This window comes from Lolium rigidum, chromosome 1 (assembly GCF_022539505.1).
Source record: "Lolium rigidum isolate FL_2022 chromosome 1, APGP_CSIRO_Lrig_0.1, whole genome shotgun sequence".
Taxonomy (NCBI): domain Eukaryota; kingdom Viridiplantae; phylum Streptophyta; class Magnoliopsida; order Poales; family Poaceae; genus Lolium; species Lolium rigidum.
This window is the reverse complement of record NC_061508.1, coordinates 258,887,391-258,913,679: the sequence shown is the minus strand read 5'-3', so window position 1 is coordinate 258,913,679 and position 26,289 is coordinate 258,887,391. Positions and strand designations below refer to the sequence as shown.

Below are 26,289 nucleotides of genomic sequence, written 5' to 3'. Positions count from 1 at the left end.
CTCCATAACCTACAAGAGATTATGATCATAACCTACGCCAAGTACTACACGATGCACACACTTGTCACCATTACACCGTGAAGGAGGAATAGACTACTTTAATAACATCACAAGAGTAGCACATAGACTAATAGTGATACAAAGCTCATATGAATCGCAATCATGTAAGGCAGCTCATGAGATCATTGTATTGAAGTACATAGGAGAGAGATTAACCACATAGCTACCGGTACAGCCCTTAGCCTCGAGGGAGAACTACTCCCTCCTCATGGGAGAACAGCAGCGGTGATGAAGATGGCGGTGGTGTCGATGGAGGAGCCTTCCGGGGGCACTTCCCCGTCCCGACGGCGTGCCGGAACAGAGACTCCTGTCCCCCAGATCTTGGCTTCGCGATGGCGGCGGCTCTGGAAGGTTTCTCGTACCGTGGCTTTTTCGTGTAGGGTTTTCGCGACGGATGCTTTAAGTAGGCGGAAGGGCAAGGTCGGTGGAGTCACGAGGGACCCACACAACAGGGCGGCGCGGGCCCTAGCCTGGCCGCGCCGCCTTAGTGTGGCGCCACCTCGTGGCCCCACTTCGTATCTCCTCCGGTCTTCTGGAAGCTTCGTGGAAAAATAAGACCCTGGGCGTTGATTTCGTCCAATTCCGAGAATATTTCCTTACTAGGATTTCTGAAACCAAAAACAGCAGAAAACAGGAACTGGCACTTCGGCATCTCGTCAATAGGTTAGTTCCGAAAAACGCATCAAAACGATATAAAGTGTGAACAAAACATGTAGGTATTGTCATAAAACTAGCATGGAACATAAGAAATTATAGATACGTTTGAGACGTATCAAGCATCCCCAAGCTTAGTTCCTACTCGCCCTCGAGTAGGTAAACGATAACAATGATAATTTCTTAAGTGACATGCTACCAACATAATCTTGATCAACATTATTGTAAAGCATATGAGATGAATGCAGCGATTCGAAGCAATGATGAAGACAATGAGTAAACAAGCTGAATCACATAGCAAAGACTTTTCATGAATAGTACTTTCAAGACAAGCATCAATAAGACTTGCATAACGAGTTAACTCATAAGCAATAAATTCTTAGTAGAAAGCATTGAAGCAACACAAAGGATGATTAAGTTTCAGCAATTGCTTTCAACTTGTAACATGTATATCTCATGGATAGTTGTCAACATAAAGCAATATAACAAGTGCAATAGGTAAACATGTAAGAATCAATGCACACAGTTGACACAAGTGTTTGCTTCTAAGATGGAAGGAAGTAGGTAAACTGACTCAACATAAAGTAAAAGAATGGCCCTTCGCAGAGGGAAGCATTGATTGCTATATTTGTGCTAGAGCTTTGGTTTTGAAAGCAAGAAACAATTTTGTCAACGGTAGTAATAAAGCGTATGCATTATGTAAATTATATCCTACAAGTTGCAAGCCTCATGCATAGTATACTAATAGTACCCGCACCTTGTCCTAATTAGCTTGGATTAACACGGATTATCATTGCATAACATATGTTTCAACCAAGTGTCACAAAGGGGTACCTCTATGCCGCTTTGTACAAAGGTCTAAGGAGAAAGCTCGCATTGGATTTCTCGCTTTTGATTATTCTCAACTTAGACATCCATACCGGGACAACATAGACAACGAGATAATGGACTCCTCTTTTAATGCTTAAGCATTCAACAACAGATAATATTCTCATAAGAGATTGAGGTTTTATGTCCAAACTGAAACTTCCACCATGAATCATGGCTTTAGTTAGCGGCCCAATGTTCTTCTCTAACAATATGCATACTCAAACCATTTGATCATGAAAATCTCCCTTACTTCAGACAAGACGAACATGCATAGCAACTCACATGATATTCAACAAAGGTAAAAGTTGATGGCGTCCCCAGAAAACATGGTTACCGCACAACAAGCAACTTAATAAGAGATAAAGTGCATAAGTACATATTCAATACCACAATAGTTTTTAGGCTATTTATCCCATGAGCTATATATTGCAAAGATAAAGAATAGAAATTTAAAGGTAGCACTCAAGCAATTTACTTTGGAATGGCGGAGAAATATCATGTAGTAGGTAGGTATGGTGGACACAAATGGCATAGTGTTTGGCTCAAAGATTTGGATGCATGAGAAGAATTCCTCTCGATACAAGGCTAGGCTAGCAAGGTTGTTTGAAGCAAACTCAAGTATAAAACGGTGCAGCAAGACTCAGATATGAACATATTGTAAGCATTATAAGGCTTTACATCGTCTCCTTGTTGTTCAAACACCTCAACCAGAAAATATCTAGACTTAGAGAGACCAATCATGCAAACCAAATTTTAACAAGCTCTATGAAGTTATTCATTAATAGGTACAAGGTACATGATGCAAGAGCTTTAACATGATCTATATGAGCACAACAATTGCCAAATATCAAATTATTCAAGACATTATACCAATTACCACATAAAGCATTTTCTGTTTCCAACCATATAGCAATTAACGAAGCGGTTTTCAACCCCGCCATGAACATTAAAGATAGAACTAAGAACATCAGTGTTCATATGCAACAGCGGAGCGTGTCTCTCTCCCACACAAGCATGAATTTATTCAAACAAAACAAAAACAAACAGACGCTCCAAGTAAAGTACATAAGATGTGACCGAATAAAAATATAGTTTCAAGAGAAGAAACCTGATAAGTTGTCGATGAAGAAGGGGATGTCTTGGGCATCCCCAAGCTTAGACGCTTGAGTCTTCTTGAAATATGCAGGGATGAACCACGGGGGCATCCCCAAGCTTAGACTTTTCACTCTTCTTGATCATAGTATATCATCCTCCTCTCTTGACCCTTGAAAACTTCCTCCACACCAAACTTAAAACAAACTCATTAGAGGGTTAGTGCATCATCAAAATTTCACATGTTCAGAGGTGACACAATCATTCTTAACACTTCTGGACATTGCCCAAAGCTACTGGAAGTTAATGGAACAAAGAAATCCATCCAACACAGCAAAAGAAGCAATGCAAAATAAAAGGCAGAATCTGTCAAAACAGAACAGTCCGTAAAGACGAATTTTAAAGTGGCACCAGACTTGCTCAGATGAAAATGCCCAAATTGAATGAAAGTTGCGTACATATCTGAGGATCACGCACGTAAATTGGCAGATTTTTCTGAGTTACCTACAGAGAACCCTGCCCAAATTCGTGACAGACAGAAATCTGTTTCTGCGCAGTAATCCAAATCTAGTATGAACCTTGCTATCAAAGACTTTACTTGGCACAACAATGCAATAAAATAAGATAAGGAGAGGTTGCTACAGTAGTAACAACTTCCAAGACTCAAATATAAAACAAAAGTGCTGTAGTAAAATAAACACATGGGTTATCTCCCAAGAAGTGCTTTCTTTATAGCCATTAAGATGGGCTCAGTAATTTCAATGATGCACTCCCAAGAAATAAGAGTTGAAGCAAAAGAGAGCAAGAAGAAGAAAATTCAAAACACATTTAAGTCTAACATGCTTCCTATGCATAGGAATCTTGTAAATAAACAAGTTCATGAAGAGCAAAGTAACAAGCATAAGAAGGCAATACAAGCGCAACTTCAAAAAATTCAGCATATAGAGAGGTGTTTTAGTAACATGAAAATTTCTACAACCATATTTTCCTCTCTCATAATAACTTTCAGAGGCATCATGAACAAACTCAACAATATAAGTATCACATAAAGCATTCTTATCATGATCTATATGCATAAAATTATTACTCTCCACATAAGCATAATCAATTTTACTAGTTGTAGTGGGAGCAAATTCAACAAAGTAGCTATCATTATTATTCTCATCAAGTGTAGGAGGCATAGTATAATCATAATAAAATTTACTCTCCATAGTAGGCGGCACCAAAAGACCACTATCATTATAATCATCATAAATAGGAGGCATATCATAATCAACATAAACTTTCTCCTCAATACCCGGAGGACTAAAGACATCATTTTCATCAAAACCGACCTCCCCAAGCTTAAATTCTTCCATAGCATTAGCAACAATGATGTTCAAAGCATTCATACTAATAACATTCCCATTAGCATTCATAAGTTCTATGGGTTTTTTAATTTTCTCTTCAAACACATCATGTCCTAATTCAAGATAAAGTTCATAAAGATCTCTCATTTTGTTGTTGTCTTCCATTAAGCCTTACTAGTGTAAAACAAGAGACAAAAAGATGCAATTGCAGGATCTAAAGGAAATAGCTTCGAACACTCACACACAATGGCAACAGAAAAGTACTTAGTTACCTGGGACCGGAGTATGAGTGCCTTTTACCTTTCCTCCCCGGCAACGGCGCCAGAAAAGTGCTTGATGTCTACGGGTGCTTCTATTCTTGTAGACAATGTTGGGCCTCCAAGAGCGAGAGGTTTGTAGAACAGCAGCAAGTTTCCCTTAAGTGGATCACCCAAGGTTTATCGAACTCGGGGAGGAAGAGGTCAAAGATATCCCTCTCAAGCAACCCTGCAATCACGATACAAGAAGTCTCTTGTGTCCCCAACACACCTAATACACTTGTCAGATGTATAGGTGCACTAGTTCGGCGAAGAGATAGTGAAATACAAGTGGTATGAATGAATATGAGCAGTAGTAACGGCGCTAGAAAAGTGCTTGCTGGCGTGCAGTTGATGGTAGTAATATTGCAGGAAGTAAAGATGCGGTAAAACAGTAAACAAGCGATGATTGCAGTATTTGGAAACAAGGCCTAGGGATCATACTTTCACTAGTGGACACTCTCAACATTGATCACATAATAAATAAGTTCTCTTCCTTTGTGCTACATATACTCTTGTTTGATAATGAACACCATTCGTTGTGTAGGGCTACAAGAGCTCCCTCAAGCTGGAGTTAACAAGCGCCACAACATTCGGTATTCATATTTAAGTAACCTTAGAGCATAATAGATCTTTGCAATTTAAACCGAGTACTAACATAGCATACACCTTTGTCACATTTACACTATGAAGGGGAATAAATCACATCAATACTATCATAGTAATAATTAACTCCATAACCTACAAGAGATTATGATCATAACCTACGCCAAGTACTACACGATGCACACACTGTCACCATTACACCGTGAAGGAGGAATAGACTACTTTAATAACATCACAAGAGTAGCACATAGACTAATAGTAATACAAAGCTCATATGAATCTCAATCATGTAAGACAGCTCATGAGATCATTGTATTGAAGTACATAGGAGAGAGATTAACCACATAGCTACCGGTACAGCCCTTAGCCTCGAGGGAGAACTACTCCCTCCTCATGGGAGACAGCAGCGGTGATGAAGATGGCGGTGGTGTCGATGGAGGAGCCTTCCGGGGGCACTTCCCCGTCCTAGCGGCGTGCCGGAACAGAGACTCCTGTCCCCCAGATCTTGGCTTCGCGATGGCGGCGGCTCTGGAAGGTTTCTCGTACCGTGGCTTTTTCGTGTAGCGTTTTCGCGACGGAGGCTTTAAGTAGGCGAAAGGGCAAGGTCGGTGGAGTCACGAGGGACCCACACAACAGGGCGGCGCGGGCCCTAGCCTGGCCGCGCCGCGCCGCCTTAGTGTGGCGCCACCTCGTAGCCCCAATTCGTATCTCCTCCGGTCTTCTGGAAGCTTCGTGGAAAAATAAGACCCTGGGCATTGATTTCGTCCAATTCCGAGAATATTTCCTTACTAGGATTTCTGAAACCAAAAACAGCAGAAAATAGGAACTGGCACTTCGGCATCTCGTCAATAGGTTAGTTCCGGAAAACGCATCAAAACGATATAAAGTGTGAACAAAACATGTAGGTATTGTCATAAAACTAGCATGGAACATAAGAAATTATAGATACGTTTGAGACGTATCAGGCGGCGCGGCCCAAGGGGGGGGTGCGCCCCCCTGTTGTGTGGTGCCCCCGTAACCCTTCCGACTCCGCCTCTTCGCCTATTTAAAGGTCCCTGACCTAAATCTTCGATACGGAAAAGCCACGGTACGAGAAACCTTCCAGAGCCGCCGCCATCGCGAAGCCAAGATCTGGGGGACAGGAGTCTCTGTTCCGGCACGCCGCCGGGACGGGGAAGTGCCCCCGGAAGGCTTCTCCATCGACACCACCGCTATCTTCATCACCGCTGCTGTCTCCCATGAGGAGGGAGTATTTCTCCCTCGAGGCTAAGGGCTGTACCGGTAGCTATGTGGTTAATCTCTCTCCTATGTACTTCAATACAATGATCTCATGAGCTGCCTTACATGATTGAGATTCATATGAGTTTTGTATCACTATTCATCTATGTGTTACTCTGGTGATGTTATTAAAGTACTCTATTCCTCCTTCATGATGTAATGGTGACAGTGTGTGCATCATGTAGTTCTTGGCGTAGGTTATGATTGTAATCTCTTATAGATTATGGAGTTAACTATTACTATGATAGTATTGATGTGATCTATTCCTCCTTCATGGTGTGATGGTGATAGTGTGCATGCTATGTTAGTACTTGGTATAATTGCAATGATCTATTATGCACTCTAAGGTTATTTAAATATGAACATCGAATGTTGTGGAGCTTGTTAACTCCGGCATTGAGGTGCTCTTGTAGCCCTACACAATTAATGGTGTTTGTCATCCAACAAGAGAGTGTAGAGTGGTTTTATTATGTGATCAATGTTGAGAGTGTCCACTAGTGAAAGTATGATCCCTAGGCCTTGTTTCCAAACATCGAATCTCCATTTATTTACTATTCTGTTGCATGTTTACTCGCTGCCATATTTTATTCAGATTGCTATTACCACTCATATACATCCATACTACTTGTATTTCACTCTCTCTTCGCCGAACTAGTGCATCTATACATCTGACAAGTGTATTAGGTGTGTTGGGGACACAAGAGACTTCTTGTATCGTGATTGCAGGGTTGCTTGAGAGGGATATCTTTGACCTCTTCCTCCACGAGTTCGATAAACCTTGGGTGATCCACTTAAGGGAAACTTGCTGCTGTTCTACAAACCTCTGCTCTTGGAGGCCCAACACTCGTCTACGGGGAATAGAAGCGTGCGTAGACATCAAGCACTTTTCTGGCGCCGTTGCCGGGGACGAATCAAGACACTCCATCAAGCCCGTCAACCGCCATCAAAGCTCCCACGTCAACCACGTGCCAGTTGTGGACAGCAAGCACTTTTCTGGCGCCGTTGCCGGGGAGGTAAGGTAAAAGGTATTCACATCCTCCGACTACTAAGCTATTTCCTAGCACTGTTGCCGGTGTGTGAGTGCTCGAAGCTATTTCCTTTAGATCCTGGAATTGCATCTTTTTGTTTCTTGTTAAACACTAGTAAGGCATAATGGAAAACATTTGTGAGCTTTTTAAACTATTTCCTGAGGCAAGACATGAATGGTTTAATGCGAAAATTAAAAAACCTATGGAACCTTATTTGCATGCTAGTAGCAATGATATTAGTATGAACGCTTTGAACACCATTGTTGCTAATGATATGGAAAATTCTAAGCTTGGGGAGGTCGGTTTTGATGAAAATGATCTCTTTAGCCCTCCGGGTATTGAGGAGAAAGTTTATGTTGATTATGATATGCCTCCCATATATGATGATTATAATGATAGTGGTCTTCTGGTGCCGCCTACTATGGAGAGTAAACTTTATTATGATTACACTATGCCTCCTACACTTGATGAGAATAATAATGATAGCTACTTTGTTGAATTTGCTCCCACTACAATTAATAAGAATGACTATGCTTATGTGGAGAGTAATAATTTTATGCATGCGAATAAGAATGCTTTATGTGATACTTATATTGTTGAGTTTGTTCATGATGCCACTGAAAGTTATTATGAGAGAGGGAAACATGGTTACATGCATCTTAATAATATTAAGTTTCCCTTCTTTGTGTTGAGAATCTTGAAGCTACTCGTGTTTTATCTTTCTATGCTTGTCACTTTGCTCCTCATGAATTTATTTGTGTACAAGATTCCTTTTCATAGGAAGTGGGTTTGGCTTAAATGTGTTTTGAATTTGCTTCTTGATGCTCTCGTTTGCTTCAACTCTTATTTCTTGGGAGTGCATCATTAAAACTGCTGAGCCCATCTTAATGGCTATAAAGAAAGCACTTCTTGGGAGATAACCCATGTTTTTATTTTGCTACAGTACTTTTGTTTTATATTTGAGTCTTGGAAGTTGTTACTACTGTAGCAACCTCTCCTTATCTTATTTTATTGCATTGTTGTGCCAAGTAAAGTCTTTGATAGTAGGGTTGATACTATATTTGGATTACTGCGCAGAAACAGATTTCTGTCTGTCACGAATTTGGGCAGGGTTCTCTGTAGGTAACTCACAAAAATCTGCCAATTTACGTGCGTGATCCTCAGATATGTACGCAACTTTCATTCAATTTGAGCATTTTCATCTGAGCAAGTCCAGTGCCTCTAAAAAATTCGTCTTTACGGACTGTTCTGTTTTGACAGATTCTGCCTTTTATTTCGCATTGTCTCTTTTGCTGTGTTGGATGGATTTCTTTGTTCCATTGACTTCCAGTAGCTTTGTGCAATGTCCAGAAGTGTTAAGAATGATTGTGTTACCTCTGAACATGTGAATTTTTGATTATGCACTAACCCTCTAATGAGTTTGTTTCGAGTTTCGTGTGGAGGAAGTTTTCAAGGGTCAAGAGAGGAGGATGATATACTATGATCAAGAAGAGTGAAAAGTCTAAGCTTGGGGATGCCCCCGTGGTTCATCCCTGCATATTTCAAGAAGACTCAAGCATCTAAGCTTGGGGATGCCCAAGGCATCCCCTTCTTCATCGACAACTTATCAGGTCACCTCTAGTGAAACTATATTTTTATTAGGTCACATCATATGTTCTTTACTTGGAGCGTCTGTTTGTTTTTACTTTCGTTTTGTTATTTTCATTCTCTGAATAAATTCATGCTTGTGTGGGAGAGAGACACGCTCCGCTTTTTCATATGAACACTGGTGTTCTTAGTTCTATCTTTAATGTTCATGGTGGAGTTGAAAACCGCTTCGTTCATTGTTATATGGTTGGAAACAGAAAATGCTGCATGTGGTAATTGGTATAATGTCTTGAATAATTTGATACTTGACAATTGTTGTGCTCATATAGATCATGTTTAAGCTCTTGCATCATGTACTTTGCACCCATTAATGAAGAACTAGATAGAGCTTGTTAAAATTTGGTTTGCATGATTGGTCTCTAGAGTCTAGATATTTTCTGGTTAAGGTGTTTGAACAACAAGGAGACGATGTAAAGTCTTATAATGCTTACAATATGTTCATATGTGAGTCTTGCTGCACCGTTTTATACTTGAGTTTGCTTCAAACAACCTTGCTAGCCAAAGCCTTGTACTGAGAGGGAATACTTCTCGTGCATCCAAATCCTTGAGCCAAAACATATGCCATTGGTGTCCACCATACCTACCTACTACATGGTATTTCTCTGTTATTCCAAAGTAAATTACTTCATGTGCTACCTTTAAATAATTCAAAAGCTATTATCTCTTATTTGTGTCAATGTTTTATAGCTCATGAGGAAGTATGTGGTGTTTATCTTTCGATCTTGTCATTTACTTCGGACAGACTTTCACCAATGGACTAGTGGCATATCCACTTATCCAATAATTTTGCAAAAAGAGCTGGCAATGGGGTGCCCAGCCCCAATTAATTAACTTGCATTAATAATTCTCTTCACATGCTTTGCCCCGATCTATCGATAAGCAACTTAATTTTGCAAATAGACACTCCTCCATGTTATCTGAATGTTGGAAGGCACCCGAGGATTCGGTTAGCCATGGCTTGTGTAAGCAAAAGGTTGGGAGGAGTGTCATCTATAAATAATGAAACTAAAATACATGTGTGAACAAAAGAGAAGAGGGATGATCTACCTTGCTGGTAGAGATAACGTCCTTCATGGGAGTCGCTCTTGAAAGTCTGGTTGATAAGGTAGTTAGAGTACCCGCTACCATTCGTTGACAACAACAAACACCTCTCAATACTTTACTTTTATGCTCACTATATGATTTCAAAACTTAAAAAGCTCTTCTAGCACATGATTTAATCCCTGCTTCCCTCTGCGAAGGGCCATTCTTCTACTTTATGTTGAGTCAGTTTTCCTACTTCTTTCTATCTTAGAAGCAAACACTTGTGTCAACTGTGTGCATTGATTCTTACATGTTTACCTATTGCATTTGTTATATTGCTTTATGTTGACAACTATCCATGAGATATATATGTTACAAGTTGAAAGCAATTGCTGAAACTTAATCATCCTTTGTGTTGCTTCAATGCCTTCTACTTTGAATATATTGCTTTATGAGTTAACTCTTATGCAAGACTTATTGATGCTTGTCTTGAAAGTACTATTCATGAAAAGTCTTTACTATATTATTCAGTTGTTTAGTCATTATCTTTACTATCACTTCATTCACTTCATATGCTTTACAATAGTATTGATCAAGATCATGTTGGTAGCATGTCACTTAAGAAATTATCATTATTATCGTTTACCTACTCGAGGGCGAGTAGGAACTAAGCTTGGGGATGCTTGATACGTCTCAAACGTATCTATAATTTCTTATGTTCCATGCTAGTTTTATGACATTACCTACATGTTTTGTTCACACTTTATGTCATTATTATGCATTTTCCGGAACTAACCTATTAACGAGATACTGAAGTGCCAGTTCTGTTTTCTGCTGTTTTTGGTTTCAGAAATCCTAGTAAGGAAATATTCTCGGAATTGGACGAAATCAACGCCCAGCATCTTATAATTGCACGAATCTTCCAGAACACCAGAGAGGGGCCAGAGGAGAGCCACAGGGCCACCAGACTGTAGGGCGGCGCGGCCCAAGGGGGGGCGCGCCCCCCTGTTGTGTGGCGCCCCCGTAACCCTTCCGACTCCGCCTCTTCACCTATTTAAAGGTCCCTGACCTAAATCTTCGATACGGAAAAGCCACGGTACGAGAAACCTTCCAGAGCCGCCGCCATCGCGAAGCCAAGATCTGGGGGACAGGAGTCTTTGTTCCGGCACGCCGCCGGGACGGGGAAGTGCCCCCGGAAGGCTTCTCCATCGATACCACCGCCGTCTTCATCACCGCTGCTGTCTCCCATGAGGAGGGAGTAGTTCTCCCTCGAGGCTAAGGGCTGTACCGGTAGCTATGTGGTTAATCTCTCTCCTATGTACTTCAATACAATGATCTCATGAGCTGCCTTACATGATTGAGATTCATATGAGTTTTGTATCACTATTCATCTATGTGTTACTCTGGTGATGTTATTAAAGTACTCTATTCCTCCTTCATGATGTAATGGTGACAGTGTGTGCATCATGTAGTTCTTGGCGTAGGTTATGATTGTAATCTCTTGTAGATTATGGAGTTAACTATTACTATGATAGTATTGATGTGATCTATTCCTCCTTCATAGTGTGATGGTGACAGTGTGCATGCTATGTTAGTACTTGGTATAATTGCAATGATCTATTATGCACTCTAAGGTTATTTAAATATGAACATCGAATGTTGTGGAGCTTGTTAACTCCGGCATTGAGGTGCTCTTGTAGCCCTACACAATTAATGGTACGTGTTTGTCATCCAACAAGAGAGTGTAGAGTGGTTTTATTATGTGATCAATGTTGAGAGTGTCCACTAGTGAAAGTATGATCCCTAGGCCTTGTTTCCAAACATCGAATCTCCGTTTATTTACTGTTATGTTGCATGTTTACTCGCTGCCATATTTTATTCAGATTGCTATTACCACTCATATACATCCATACTACTTGTATTTCACTATCTCTTCGCCGAACTAGTGCACCTATACATCTGAAAAGTGTATTAGGTGTGTTGGGGACACAAGAGATTTCTTGTATCGTGATTGCAGGGTTGCTTGAGAGGGATATCTTTGACCTCTTCCTCCCTGAGTTCGATAAACCTTGGGTGATCCACTTAAGGGAAACTTGCTGCTGTTCTACAAACCTCTGCTCTTGGAGGCCCAACACTGTCTACAGGAATAGAAGCGTGCGTAGACATCAAGCACTTTTCTGGCGCCGTTGCCGAGGACGAATCAAGACACGCCCGTCAACCGCCATCAAACCTCCCACATCAACCACGCGCCAGTTGTGGACAGCAAGTACCCAGAGGAGCCACGCTTCCACATAATTTCATTACAGAGATCATCAAGTTCATAAGTACACTTAACTAATGATTACAATGAGTTTCCTTAGATCTGATGGAATGGATCCCAACCATTCACTAACTGAAGAAACACTTAGAGCAAGAACAATAGTGTACACTAGTAGAAAAAAAGTCTTTCATCCTAACCCATTAGTCTCCAAATATTTTGGTCCGGGACTAATGGGGTCTTTAGTCTCGGTTCTGCTGGGGAAACCGGGACTAATGCTCCGACCTTTAGTTCCGGTTGGTAACACCAACCGAGACTAAAGGGCTATGGTAGGCTGCGACCGGCGCATGCCTCTTTAGTCCCTGTTGGTGTTACCAACCGGGATTAAACGTCTACCTTTTAGTCTCGGTTGGTGTCCCAAATCGGGACTACAAGTTTTTCCGGGTTTGCTTTGTAAAATAAAAAAGAAAATGATAGAAAATTCGAAAAATAAAATGTTTTCAGATTCTTGTATGTTATGCAACCTACTATTCGGTGAAATTTAAAAAAAAATCGAATTTTCACTTTTTTTTTGCAAAAAAGGTTTGAAAAATGGTAAAACTGAATTAACTTTTGCATACGACATAAAAAAAACGTATAATATATCAAAATCATCGTCGGAAAAAGTAACATCCGAATTCACCAGGGTTTTCCCGGTTATCAAATTTTTAGATTCTCAAAATTCCAAATAAAAATATGAAAGCGGTAAGATTTTATTTTTTGATATAAATTGGATTTTATATTTTTTTTATTTTTCAAAAAAAATAAAATTAATAATTGCATCCTGCATAAAAATTACTATTACTTTTACCCAATTTTTAGATTTTCAAATTTTTAGGTTTTAGGTTTGGCAAAAAAAATTAAAAAAATTAAAAATTATACAAATTAACAAGTTAATGTTTATTTATTTATTCAAGATTATTATTACATCATTACTTTTGTTTATTAAAAGAATTATTTAAAATTAAAAAATATGACATCGAGCAACATGTTAATATTATTGATATGATACTAGTATCACATACATGCGCGCGTATCACTTGGATGCGGGACGGGATGAAACTCGGAAGTTAAGCATGTTAGTGCTGGAGTAGTGGGAGGATGGGTGACCAAACGGGAAGTTTGGCCACGAGTAAGTAATTTGGCTCTGAAAAGTTGAAAAAAGGGAGTGGAAAAAAAATAAAAAAAACAAAATAAAAAAATTCACCTGCAGGCATTTTCACCCCGACGCACGTAGCCCACGTGGATGGACCTTTAGTCCCGGTTCGTAAGCAACCAGGACTAAAGGGAGTGGGCTTTAGTCCCGCTTATTTAGTCCCGGTTGCACAACCGGGACTAAAGCCCCTTATGTACCGGGACTAAAGCTCCTTTTTCTACTAATGGTAGCCAACAACCGGTTATAATAATTTGCCACATCATATATAGTCAACTTATAGCTAGCATGTACAATAGTAAACTATAAAAGTGTAGTACTTTTACAATACATGACTCATCTTTTAGTCTCACATAATGTCAAGGAGCACGTACTAGAGCTGGCTATTAGATAAGGGCCCACTTCTCTTCTCTCTCCTAATCTCTCTCCTCCAACTAAGCAAATTTATAATAGTTTATCTCTTATAGCTAGTTGACTGTAACTTATTGTACTAGCTCTTACTGCTGTGAGTTGCTGACGAAGAGGCCTGACAAGACATGACCCCCATTTGGTGGAAGTAGTGGTAAAGCCAAAATCATGGATATAGGGGTATGAGTTGAGATGAACAATGAACAGGCAAATGGAACACAGGGCACTTGTATAACCTCTTCCCCAGGTTGCGGTTCGCATTAGTCTTCATCACCCATGATGTCCCGTTTGGTGCTAGAGTATTTGTATGTGTTCAGAAGTGTTTCACGATGAATTTTTGGTGAAAATACACCTTCACCAAATACTCTGAAATACTCTCCATCTTAATACTCTATAATTCCCCTCTTGAAAAACATTGTTCGGCAAGCAGGGATTAATGTGCTGAAATACTCTTCTACACTTGAGCGATAAAAATATTATCTTTACAACTACTTTGCAATAGTTCATATCATAGTCTCGTGGTACAGCGACCATTTTTACACACTCCAGAGTGTATAAGGGCATCCACAGTGTGGCCAAAGCCAAATTAGCCACGTCACCATCAATGGCATCGATGCCAAAATTTGTTGGTTTGACATCAACTTGTACATTGTAGCCTTTTTCCAAATTTACTAACAGGTAGGTCCAACTCTGACATAAATGAAATAAAGAACTCTCATTCCTATGAGATGATGTGTGCTTCCAAGCAAAATCAACCAGCCCAACGTGTTATGACATGAAGAAGAATGATTTTTTTATTCCATGCAAAGTTTGGCATTAGGAGCAACTACATGCTCCTACTTCATCTTTTTCTAGATTTGGCAATCTAATTTGGCATCCCACAATGGAGGGAACCAATGCCCAAAGCCAAATATGCAACTTAATTTGTCATACACTATGGGAGCTCTAAATGAAGATTATGCTAAGTGCAGCGTATAACTCAAAGTTCTGGTAGCAGCTACCGAAACAAATTACAGAAAATGGATTCCTCGTACTTTATATCGAAGGACTACATAATCTAACTTTTTCCACAAACCTAATTTTTCGATAATGGGCGCTTTATTACTTGATCCTCCACAAATCAGATAATGATTTCGAAAACTTGTCTTCTTCATATTATCCTTGTCATGAAAAGCTTGTCGCACTGAGTTGCTTTCTTGTAGCAGTTCAGCAAGCAACCAACAATTAGAGAAGTTCAGAATCAGAACGGGATCTTGGAGACGAGAAGATAGCCCAAGATATGTCCGGCCATGGTGGAAGGGAAATAGAAGCTCTGGTGCTCATAGTGTGATTGCGCGCGAAAACTCCAAAGGCAGCCCGAGCTTGGGTGCTCCTTTTATCGAATCCCCATCAAACCATCCGTTTCATTAGCATACGTCACAATGCGTTGCGTATAATTCTGTGTAAATAGCCTGATGAATACCGAGCGTGGACACCCCAACCACCTCACATGGGTGCATCGTAGAACATGCAGGTTGAAAAGAAGTAAGGCACAGTCACTGATGCAGAAATTAGAGCGTAGTTCAGTCATCATTACTGTAGAAGGCTGCCCCTCTCACTGGCCTTCCTCGCGGCGGTCGCGACGGTGCCGGAGCCCCCCGCGCGCCGTGATCGTGGGCGGCGGGTGCATGCTCGTCGACACCCCGTTCCGCGACACCATCGCTCCCTCCACTGCACGGTCAGCACGGGCGCCGGCGTCGACAGCATCGATCTCGCCGAGTGCGCGCGCCGCGGCACCAACTCTGGGCCTCCAGGGAGGTCTTCTCCACCGATGTCACCTACACCGTCGGCCTGCTCCTAGAACTGCTCCGGCAGGTGTCAGCGGCGGTGGCGGTACATGCGGCCTGGTTCTTGGCCTGCGCAGGGTGTTATCGTCTCGGATCCAAGGTCCAGTAGTTGACTTCATACGGCGGCTCGGGGGAGAAACCCTAGCGCCGCCGCCTAGGCCCCCCTCTCCCTCCCCCGCATCGCCGCCACCGGAGGGGGCGCCGGCGAAGCCGCGCGCGCCTCAAGGATGGTGGCGGCGGGGCGGTCTCTCTCTCCGCCTCCTCGTCTTACCCTCGCGTTCCCCGGCGCGGGGGCGCTGCGGGCGGCAGCGTTCGGCTACGGGCTTGCGGCGGTCCGGCGGAGCTGCTTCGGACGGCTGCGACGGCGGCGATGCTTCAGGTGGCCGCGGCGGCGGCGCAGCTTCGGGGGCTGCGGCAGCGGTGCTGCATCGGGCGGCCGCGGCGCTGCTTCGGGAGCTGCGGCGGCGGCGCTGCATCGGGCGGCCGCGGCGGCGGGTCTGCTTCGGGAGGCCGCAGCGGCGGGTCTGCATCGGGAGGCCGCGGCGGTGGCGCCGCATCGGGAGCAGCGTGGGCGGAGGAGCCAGCCGGTGGCCATGGCGGCGGTGCTGCTTCTGGTGACTGCGGCGATGGGCGGGCCCCGATTTGGGCCTGTCGGGCCAGTTGGGCCAGTTGGCTGTGCGGTGGTGGCTTCGGATGGTGCGGGGTGTGCACGTCTGCGGACTTCGGCGGTTGTCCTCGAGCCCCGTGTCGGTGTTGTTGGCGTCCCCTCTATGTGGCGTTCCGGCGGCGCCCACGGTGATCTTCGGCGGTTCTCCGTTGGCTTCGGGATGTGTTGCCCTCTGCGCGTCGGCGGCTACGGGTCGGCGGTTGCTGATGGTGGTTTGTGCCGGTCCTTGTTGGCGGGCGCGAGGTCTTGGAACTCTTCGCTGGGCGAAAGCTCTGTCTTGGCGGCCGGCCGGGACCGACGATGGTGACGCCTGTGGGCGCCGCATACTTCTTGAAGGCGTCGTCAAAGCGGGTGTTTCTTGTTCTCCGCTCGGGTTCTCCGGGGGAAACCCTAGATCCCTCGCGGGATCGGGCGTGGGCAGCGCTCTTGCGTCGCTTTGCCTCTTGGGGCCTCGCTTTGGATGTCCACCGGACAAGGGGACTTGTGGAGTGTTTTGGTGGTTTTTCGGCAGAGGCGGGTTCGTCTTAGGCCAGGCGGGGCGCGGCCTTGGGGCCGGTGTGGTAGTTGGAGCGGTGGCTCCGGTCTTTCGCCTCCGCCTATTGCGTTGAGGTGTGGTGTCGACCTGGGTGGTCGTCGACCCGTGTGGGGTGCAGCCTCAGGGCTGGCTTGTGGTGCCGTGTTGTAACGGTTTTCGGCTAGTTTTCCTCATAAACGGGCCAACTCTTTTCTCCTATATCAATGAAAGGCAAAGCTTTTGCCTCGTTTCAAAAAAAAAAAAAAAGACTTCATGCCTTGTTTTTGCTATTTGCTAGCTAAATACTCCAATGAAACTGCCACAACAAATAAACTCAGATGTGACTGTGATCTTTAGGCGTGCCTTGAGCTTCTTCTTTTTCTGAGTGTTCAAGCTTTTTGAGCCAAAATAATTTTACTAGGAAGGTGAGCGAGAGGAATTCAGAGGCAATATACTGTTTCTGAGCGAGAGGGGTTGATAGCGATTATTTATAGTTACTCGTCCCACATGAAGTCCCATTTTGTCATTTTCAGAAGGTTACCATATTATCACAAACCCCACGGTTAGTTAACCTGTTGTCAGCTTCTATCCAAATTTACTGTTTGCAAATAAACTTGTTGCAGACTCTGAATATAGTGATTTCAGAATGCTTAGCAACAGGAAGAGTCAGGGAACAAGGAATGACTTTCCAAGTTTACTTAGCAACCGTAAGGCTGCAAATGTCTGGTTCCAAGTTTACATGCTACCTCTGCAATGGCTGCAAAACTGACTCGCTTGTTAAGAACACTACTTATTAACATTGCTAAGTATAATTCATTTTTACTGATGCACAATACATTCCCACAAATCAAAACCAGTTTAGATTATAAAACATTAGTACATGCAGTTCCACACTCCTGTACTTCTACTTGACGGCTGCTCCAATTTTTGTTTTGAAATGCCGAACAAAATAATCCATGTCATGGACCCTACCGCTGGATCGCGTGGATTAAACGCGATAAGGAAGAAGAAGCCAGAGCTTGTTGCAGATTTAACCCAAAAGGTTCTATTCGAATGCATACCGGAATTTTTCGCTGACTGGCCAGTCTATATGAATTCAACTGGTCAAAGCAATTCCTTATACTAATGGACACCCATTACAGGAGGTTACAACTTTTCACTGTTTGAATGTTTCTGCGTATCCTATGCAAATATTATAGTAATGTAACAAGAATATCCTTGATGGCACAACTGTTTTCAACTCTTCGTTTAGACTGATGAATCCGATATCTGTGCATCTTTCTTTGGTGGCCAAGACTAGTCACCAAGTTTTGAAATTAGTGGCCAAGTTTCTTTGTGAAAAACATTAGCATATTTCTTTGTGAAAAACACTGGTGGCCAAGTTTTGAAATTAGTGGCCAAGTTTCTTTGCGAAAAACATTTAGCATATTTATTTTTGAAAAACATTGGTGGCCAAGTTTTTAAATTAGCACCTTTCTTTGTGAAAGACATTGGTGGCCAAGACATGAAATTTATAGTTTGCAATGTATCACCTTTATCTGATTTCTATGGTTATCAAATATTTTATATATTTACCTAGCCTGAATAAATATGTAGATACCAATCTTGGTCGTTGCTATGGGGCACCACGACATAGCTGAAAACTAATTTACTTACAGCATTTCACATGATAATATTGATAACCATCGGCAAATGATAGTACACCAAGTAATATTTTTGCAAGGGAACTCATCTAGTTTTGCCGAAGATCAGGTCCACAAGCCTAAATAGATGAACTCGCCATACCTGGTTATAGCAATGCTGCCATTATTTGTCTAGATGCCCAAACAATGTCAATTATGTCTCAATCCACTAGTGGCACTCCCTCCGTCCGACCAAAAATATTTTGGTCTAGTAGGTAGATACTATATACATCCAAATTTTAATAAGATTGAGACATTTTTTGTGGGACGGAGGAAGTACATCCTAACTCCAGGATCCCAGGGCCTGCAGTACGTCATTTTATCAGTGAACTTCCATCTTTTTTTACAGTCCTAGACAATCTCATTTCTGGAAATCAAAGGCATGTTTAATTGTTTTACAATTTACTCAGCTATCTCTGACAATCTCATTTTACTCTTGGGGTACATGATGTGCCACACTCTGGTACAGGTCGGACCTGCTGAACCACTCAGCCCATCTAATTCGCATACTGCCTACCCAGCCATATTCATTTAATATGGTACAGGAGATGTACAATCTTTTTTTTGTTTTTTTTCGAAAAAGGGAGATGTACAATCTTGGAGTACACATGTATTGCAAATTCCAGTCCTTTCATCCAACTAAAAAAATAGCAGCATTGAATGCTCATGGATTAACCTCAGCACATATTCAACGAGTGCACCCAAGCCCGGGCGCAATTCGTCCGCGTTCGCGCGTTGCTTTGTAGCGGGTCTAGAAGTCCAAGATATGTCAAGCCCTGGACCTGCTTGGGCAAAGATGCATATCAACTTGGGTAGTTTTTTTTTTTTTTTTTTTTTTTTTTGAGATGAACTTGGGTAGTTGGGTGGCCAAGCTCCGTAGGCCGGAAACTTCTATATTCCGGACTGAGATCTACTGCCCCGACGGTCACAGGTCACGCTGTGCCTCGAGGCCATAATCCACCGCTCATCCTAATCAAACAGCCACTACAGAAACAACCTAGGAAAGCAACGAGTGGAACAGAGGAAGGGCAGCGCGGCCGGCCGGATCTCTGCTTCCACTCCGGGGCCTCCCTCGCCCAGCCACTTCGCCGGGAATGGAAAGCTCCGCCGCCACTCCCTATGTATCCTCCATGCGGCCGCGACGGGCAAGCTCTTCCCCCACTCCGTCTGGCTCCTCCACGCGTCCGCTACATGCCTCTCCACGGTGCTCCGGTCCTATACACCGCCCCGGCCGTGATAGCCCCTCTACCCATCTCCTCTGCCCACCTCCGTGCGAAGGGAGTCGTCTGGTTGGAAGAGTCCGCCAAAGCTGGTCCGTCAGAGCTGGGCGGAGAGGAGGATCTCGATGGGGAGGGGTGAAGGTTGCTGGTGGCAGGAGCATGCTCCACTCGCTTCCGGACGACAGCGCCGACGACTGCAGCGCATCTTTGCCTGGGAACGCCAGCGCAAATTCCCCTATTCCCGATCGAGTGCCATGCTTGTTTCTGGCCGTGTGTGGACTACGAGTGGACTCGTTGTTTTCTTCCATGATGTTTCTGCGTTGACCGTTCGATTAGAACGAGCGGTGGATTTAGGGGCTCGGGGCACAGCGTGGATTTAGGGTCTTGGGGCCCTGGATTTCAGTCCATATTTCACTCAGTCCCTATATTCCACCCCTAGTTTCTCTTTTGCGGTAGGCCCATCAATTGCATCGGCTTTCTGCTAGTTTTAATCGGTCTTTCAGCCATTTTTTCTCTTTTAATGTCTGGTTTTGATGGTTTTATGTTTGGTTTTTAGTTTTCGGAAAGTGTCCAAATTTGTTTAGAATTTTAAAATTTTGAAATTTGAACATTTTATAAACCTGAATTTTTTAAAAACTTTTTCTGGAACATTTTTGAAATTAGAAAATTTTGAAACACAACATTTTTCAAGCAAATCAAAATTTGAACATATTTAAAATTTGAATATTTTAAAATCTAAACATTTTCAAAATCTGAAACAAATTATAAAATGTAAACAATTTTGAAATTTGGAACATTTTCACATATTTTTTTCAAAAATCCAAACACTTTGAAATTTCTATATTTTGCATAGGTGGAGTGCTAATTTAGATGAGAGAAGAGAAGATTGTATCTTGTTTTTTTATGCGAAACATAGTACAATGCATACGCTCACAAGTACATACACACACTTCCCCCTATGAACGTAGTCAAATACACCATACCCCTATGAGCACCTTCGATAGAATGAGTGCAAGAAACTGATCAAATGAGTCTTGTGATTGACGAAGTCACTATAGGTGTGCCTCGCTGCTGACGGCCTGCTACTAAGAATATTCTGTTTTTTGAGACATCAAAGTGTCAAAACTGAGGTTTAAACTCTGCTGGATTGGAGTGCCACTACCCTTCTAACCATCAAATCACAGGTTGGTTCTTAATTGTATCTTATTTTAGGTACGTATCTTTATTCACAACTACGAGGTTAATTAATTTCATGTCCAATCTAGCCGTCCTTCCCCGCTCTCTTTTCCTTCCGTGGCATGGGCTCTGCCAATCCATGACCCATGCCAAAAGCAGCGAAAATCCTAATTATAGCCCGGGCTACATGTAGCCCGATTTTTCTTTTCTTTTTTCAAATTTCAGAAATTTTGATTTCAAATTTCAAAAAAAATTGTGGAAAAATACCATCGCATAGATAATTTTTTATTTCATCAGTGTGTAAATTTTAAGAACAAAACATATTGTATTGATCTCTCAGTAAAAATGACAAAATCTCACAAACTAACAAAATGAAGATATTATTGCACTTCATTCCTGTTCATCAATGATGACATCGAGATTTGTCGTTTTTGCTGAGTCCAAAATACAACATATTTCTTTCTAAAAAAATTCACACCGGTAGATTTCAATATTTTCTACATCATGGTATTTTTTCAATTTGTTTGAAAAGTATAAATCTGAATTTTTAGAGGATCATAAAATGGCCTTTATATAGCCCGAGCTACAAAAGTCCAAACATGCCAAAGCAGCTGCAATTAATATCTTGACCCACATATAGATATAGGAAATTGTGGAATTTTGTAGTATGTAATTTCACATGTAGTGAGCTAGAGAGTCTTAGATGCGGTTTCAACATATCTGCATTGTGGCCCGAAAATATCAAATGTAGCCCGGGCTACATGTAGCCCGGTTTCATTTTTCTTGATTCAAACTTTGAAACTTTTGATTTTGAAGTTACAGAAATTTTTGAAAAAAAATTGTAGATGTAGAAAATGTTCTGATCTATCAATGTGCAAATTTTCATATTGAAATACATTATATTTTGCTCTCACTACAAATAACAAAATCTCACAAAATGACAAAACCTAGATTTGAGTGCACTGTTCATTAATGTTCAGGAATGCTGATATCAAGATTTGTTATTTTTGCTGAGCCCAAAATACAACATATTTGATTCTGAAAATTTACACACTTGTAGAGTACAATATTGTCTACGTCACAGTATTTTTTTGAAGTTTTTTAACTTGTCTGGAAAAAAAATTCATAGGTTCAAAAAATGGTCTACATATAGCCCGGGCTACAAAAGTCCATTCCCGCCCTAACAAAGAAGCATGGAAAAACACTAAAATCTTATCGGTGGGATATATAGGGGGGGAGAAGAAAAAAGGTCCAGGTTGACAGGAGATTGACAATGAATCATCGTGTGGCATGTCCGTGACGTTTGAATTTGAGCCATTCATATCATTTACTCAACGAAAGTGAATTATGAGGTTTCTAGAATTTGTGACACTCGAATCATTTACTTGACATAAGTGGGTTCAGAAAATAATTATTACACGGGGAGACATGGAAAATAATAATAGGTAGGATGATGAAGAAAATGTGTGACATGGAACTTTTTGTGATGTATGTTAAGAGGCCCAGGGTGATGACTTGGTTGGCTTGCATGTTGATAGAAATCACTTAGTGGGTTGTTCCTATTTAATTATTATATATTAAAAATAAAGGTCAATATAGATGAGTAATAGAAAATTGATGTTTTCATTTGTTTTGAAAACTCAATATTTCCTAACAAAAGTTGGAGAAAAATATAATGAAAAAAGTAAGATCATGAAATATTTTAATGGTTATTAAATCATATATTAAAATAAAAATTCACCATAGATATTTACAATAAGAATATAGTGAGTAAGAAAAATGATAAAGCGTAGAATTGAGAACATTGGAATGTATTAAAATTTCTATTTTTTACAGGAAATATACTAAAATTTTGAGAGGGGATAAATTAAATTTTCAAAGAACTAACATGGCACCATATTATTTATTATTATTATCCTTTTTAAAATCTATAAAAATAAATATATAATAACTTTAAAATTCATTCAATGGCCCACGGTTCTTCTAGTGGATCCCAATTTTTGGAGTAACTAAAGAACAGCCTATACTAAATCACTGCTACGTCATTATCAAGACCACTTTTTGTCAATCTAGCGGGGAACTAAAAATTCTGTATATTAGAGATTTGAGTGAACAAATGGACTTTGACCAGTTTAGAAATTAAATAAATACTTTCTAAAAAGTAAATACTTTCTAAAAGGTAAATATCGTTTGGCCTAACTTTGTTTCGGAAAGGTAAACAATGTCCCAACCTCTGTATCGAAATGATGCATAAAATTATTCGACCAACTTTTAGGTGTTGTATCCGGTCAGTTCAATATGCTACCTATAGAGACATAGAGTTCGTAATATTTTTCTTTCCTTTTGGAATCGCTCAGTTAAGAGTTTCTAAAAAGCTATTTTTGACAAAGATTAGTAGCATGCTAGCATAACCATGTGCAGCACGGGGGTATTACTGATTCCTAGTTAATCAGCATCAGGGTAGCAAAGACGACACAACTGATTGAATATGAATATGTACAATCTTGTATATTGAATAGCTCTCGTGCTGCAGCCACCAACAGCTACACCGGCGGCAACGGCGGCTCTGGCAGCAACGGCGCCATCTTGCCGCCCTTGTGCGGCTCTATGTGGCACCGGCAGACGGGGCAGGTCGCGTGCGAGTCAAGCCACATGTCGATGCACCCCACGTGGAACGTGTGCGCGCACACCGGCAGCCGCCGCGCCGTCTCGCCGCCTCGCAGGGTCTCTATGCACACTGCACACTCGGCCTCGCCATCGCCGACACGACCACTGCCTGCCCCAAAGGCGCCGTAAACGAACGCAGGGATTGCCGCTAGGGCAGCCAGCGACAGGCCGCCCCGGTCGACGGCCGTCTCGGCGTGCGCGACCACCACCGGCCCAGCAAAGACGCGGCCGCCGCAGGCGAGCGCCAACATGGCCGAGCAGTAGAGCACGAGGGCAATCCAGACATGCTTGAAGAACGCTGAGAGCAGGACGAGCAGCAGGAGCACCGGGTAGGACGCAAAGACCAGCGCGGTGCCCTGCCCGGCGAACAGGGCGCCGCCGCCGCGCGCCTGCCACGGGTGCGTCGGGTAGTCCTCTGCCGACGACATCGTAGTGAAGTAAACACCCCGTGATGTGTGTCTTGGTGCAATGCTTGTGTGTGGACTTGTGAGCTGTGAGCATTGGCGCTGACATCGGCCAGAGATTTGTAGGCTGGGGATTTGATTTCCTCGGCTCGACGGATAATGCCTAAGTTACTTGAAAGCGCACGGAGCTGTATCTAAGGGAGGGCGGATTTGAGCTAGTTTAAGAGAAGTCGCCCCTATTTTACGCGTGGTTGTACGTACCTCTTCGCTCGTACCTCAGGCGATTAGGGTAATCTGCCTCCCGTCGGCGGCCGCCTCCGATCTGGCCGCCTCTGTGGCCTTCGGGCCATGGAGGTGGGGCAGATCGCGGCCCTCGTCGGCGGGAGGGCTCCGTTTCCCAGTTTTGGGAGCTTCGTTTCCCGTCTTTAGGACTTCGTTTGTAGGGGCGGCGCTCGGGTGGTGGTGGCGGCGCCTCGTGCAATAATATTTCCCCGGCTTCAACCCCATCTCGACGGCTACGTCGAGAAGCTTGTGGGTATGGTGTGGTCTTCGAGGATTTCGTCCTGGCTGTGGGGATCTTCGGATCGTCAAGGAGCTTCATCGGCGGTTCATCCTACTTCTTCGTCTCCGGGACGGATGTGGTCTTTTCGACCCGTTCGGCGACTTCCCGTCCGCAATCAACAACGTCGAGGCTAGCTCGGGAGGAGCGGCAGCGGCGGCGCGCCGTCGACACGGTCCGGAGGTTGAAGATGAAGGGCTTCTCAAGGATCTCGTTGTAATTTTCGTTTTTCTTGAGCTGCTTTGTACTGTTCGGTGTTTCTTTTAATGCCAGTGTCCTATTCGCAAAAAAAAAAAAAAAAAAAAAGAGAAGTCGCCCCTGGTATTTGGATTTAGTTTTAAGTACGGAGTACTACATGGAATGCCAATTAGGGCCGATGCTTATTGTCCGCGTGCCTTCCTGGGTAAACGACAGAAATAATGGGGTGTTTTATTTAGGGACGGTCCATATCAAGCTAGCTAGATGGGCATGGTTATATTATATGATCATCTTAGTAGGAGCAGTATTGTTTGGTGTGATGTGGTTGGTATATCTCGTACTCCCTCTCTCAGAGTTTATAAAGCGTGTGCGTACTTATAGGTTGCATATTTCATCAAGTTAGTATAGTATATGTTATAAAAATTATATCATCATAAAGTGTAGAAAGTGTAGATGTTCTATTTTCTAATGATACAATTTTTGCATTATATAATTCAAATTATATAGGTTAAATTGGCAACCTAGGGATACGGGGAAGACTAGTAAACTGAGACGGAGGGAGTATTGTATTAGGTGTGTTTGGTGCGATGAGCCTAGCATTCATAGTAGTCTTATTTTTTTCGAAATGAAGGCAAAAGCTTTGGCCTATCAATTAATTAAGAAAAAAGTGGCTAGTTAAATAGCGAAAAATCAGGCAAAAAACCATACAACAAAGTCAACATCACTCCTGAAACAAGACACTCTCTAAGCACCACCCACCAGAACCAGATGACCTTCATCACTGCTAGAGAGAAGACGCCAAGACTGCTATGGGAGGAGCAGACATGGGACGCTCGAACGCAAATGAAGAATCTAACCCTCCGAGAGCCACGCCAAAGCGATGCCAAGGACCAGCCTCGATGGCAACCTCGTCATCCACATGACACGAGGTCGACGCCCTCGACACTGGCAAAGTTTTGGGGCCACCGCTCTGCCACGCCCAGCAGACCACCAACACCACCTTTCGGGACCGCCATCCCGACCCACCGCCACTCGCTCTCGAGCCACGATGTCGCACGACTCAGCCACCTGCAGACCACGGACACCGCACAATCATCAGCCCCGACATGAAAGTCAAACTTCCTCCTCCGAGTGTAGGACAACGTTGCATAGAAAACAAAAATTTTCCTATCGCGAACACGCAATCCAAGTCAAGATGCAATCTAGAAGACGGTAGCAACGAGGGGATGATCAAGACTAACCCTTGAAGAGATTCCAAAGCCTATAAGAGTAGGCTCTTATTGCTGCGGTAGACGATCACTTGCCGCTTGCAAAAGCGCGTAGAAGATCTTGATCACGATCGCTTCCGGCGCCACGAACGGGCAGCACCTCCGTACTCGGTCACACGTTCGGTTGTTGATGAAGACGACGTCCACCTCCCCGTTCCGGCGGGCAGCGGAAGTAGTAGCTCCTCTTGAATCCGACGGCACGACGGCGACTAACCCTTGAAGAGATTCCAAAGCCTATAAGAGTAGGCTCTTTTATTGCTGCGCGTGTAGACGCATCACTTGTCATTTTCGCAAGCCGTGAAGATCTTGATCACGATCGCTCCGGCGCCACTAACTGGCAGCACCCTC

General features: G+C 42.9%; 1 protein-coding gene across 1 annotated transcript; it reads right to left on the bottom strand.

Moving 5' to 3' along the window:
- Nucleotides 1–23,388: 23,388 nt before the first annotated feature.
- LOC124657936 (RING-H2 finger protein ATL39-like) lies at nucleotides 23,389–23,940 on the bottom strand. The gene has a single exon (XM_047196407.1). It carries the CDS (start codon nucleotides 23,938–23,940, stop codon nucleotides 23,389–23,391), a length of 552 nt encoding a protein of 183 aa, XP_047052363.1.
- Nucleotides 23,941–26,289: the final 2,349 nt, after the last annotated feature.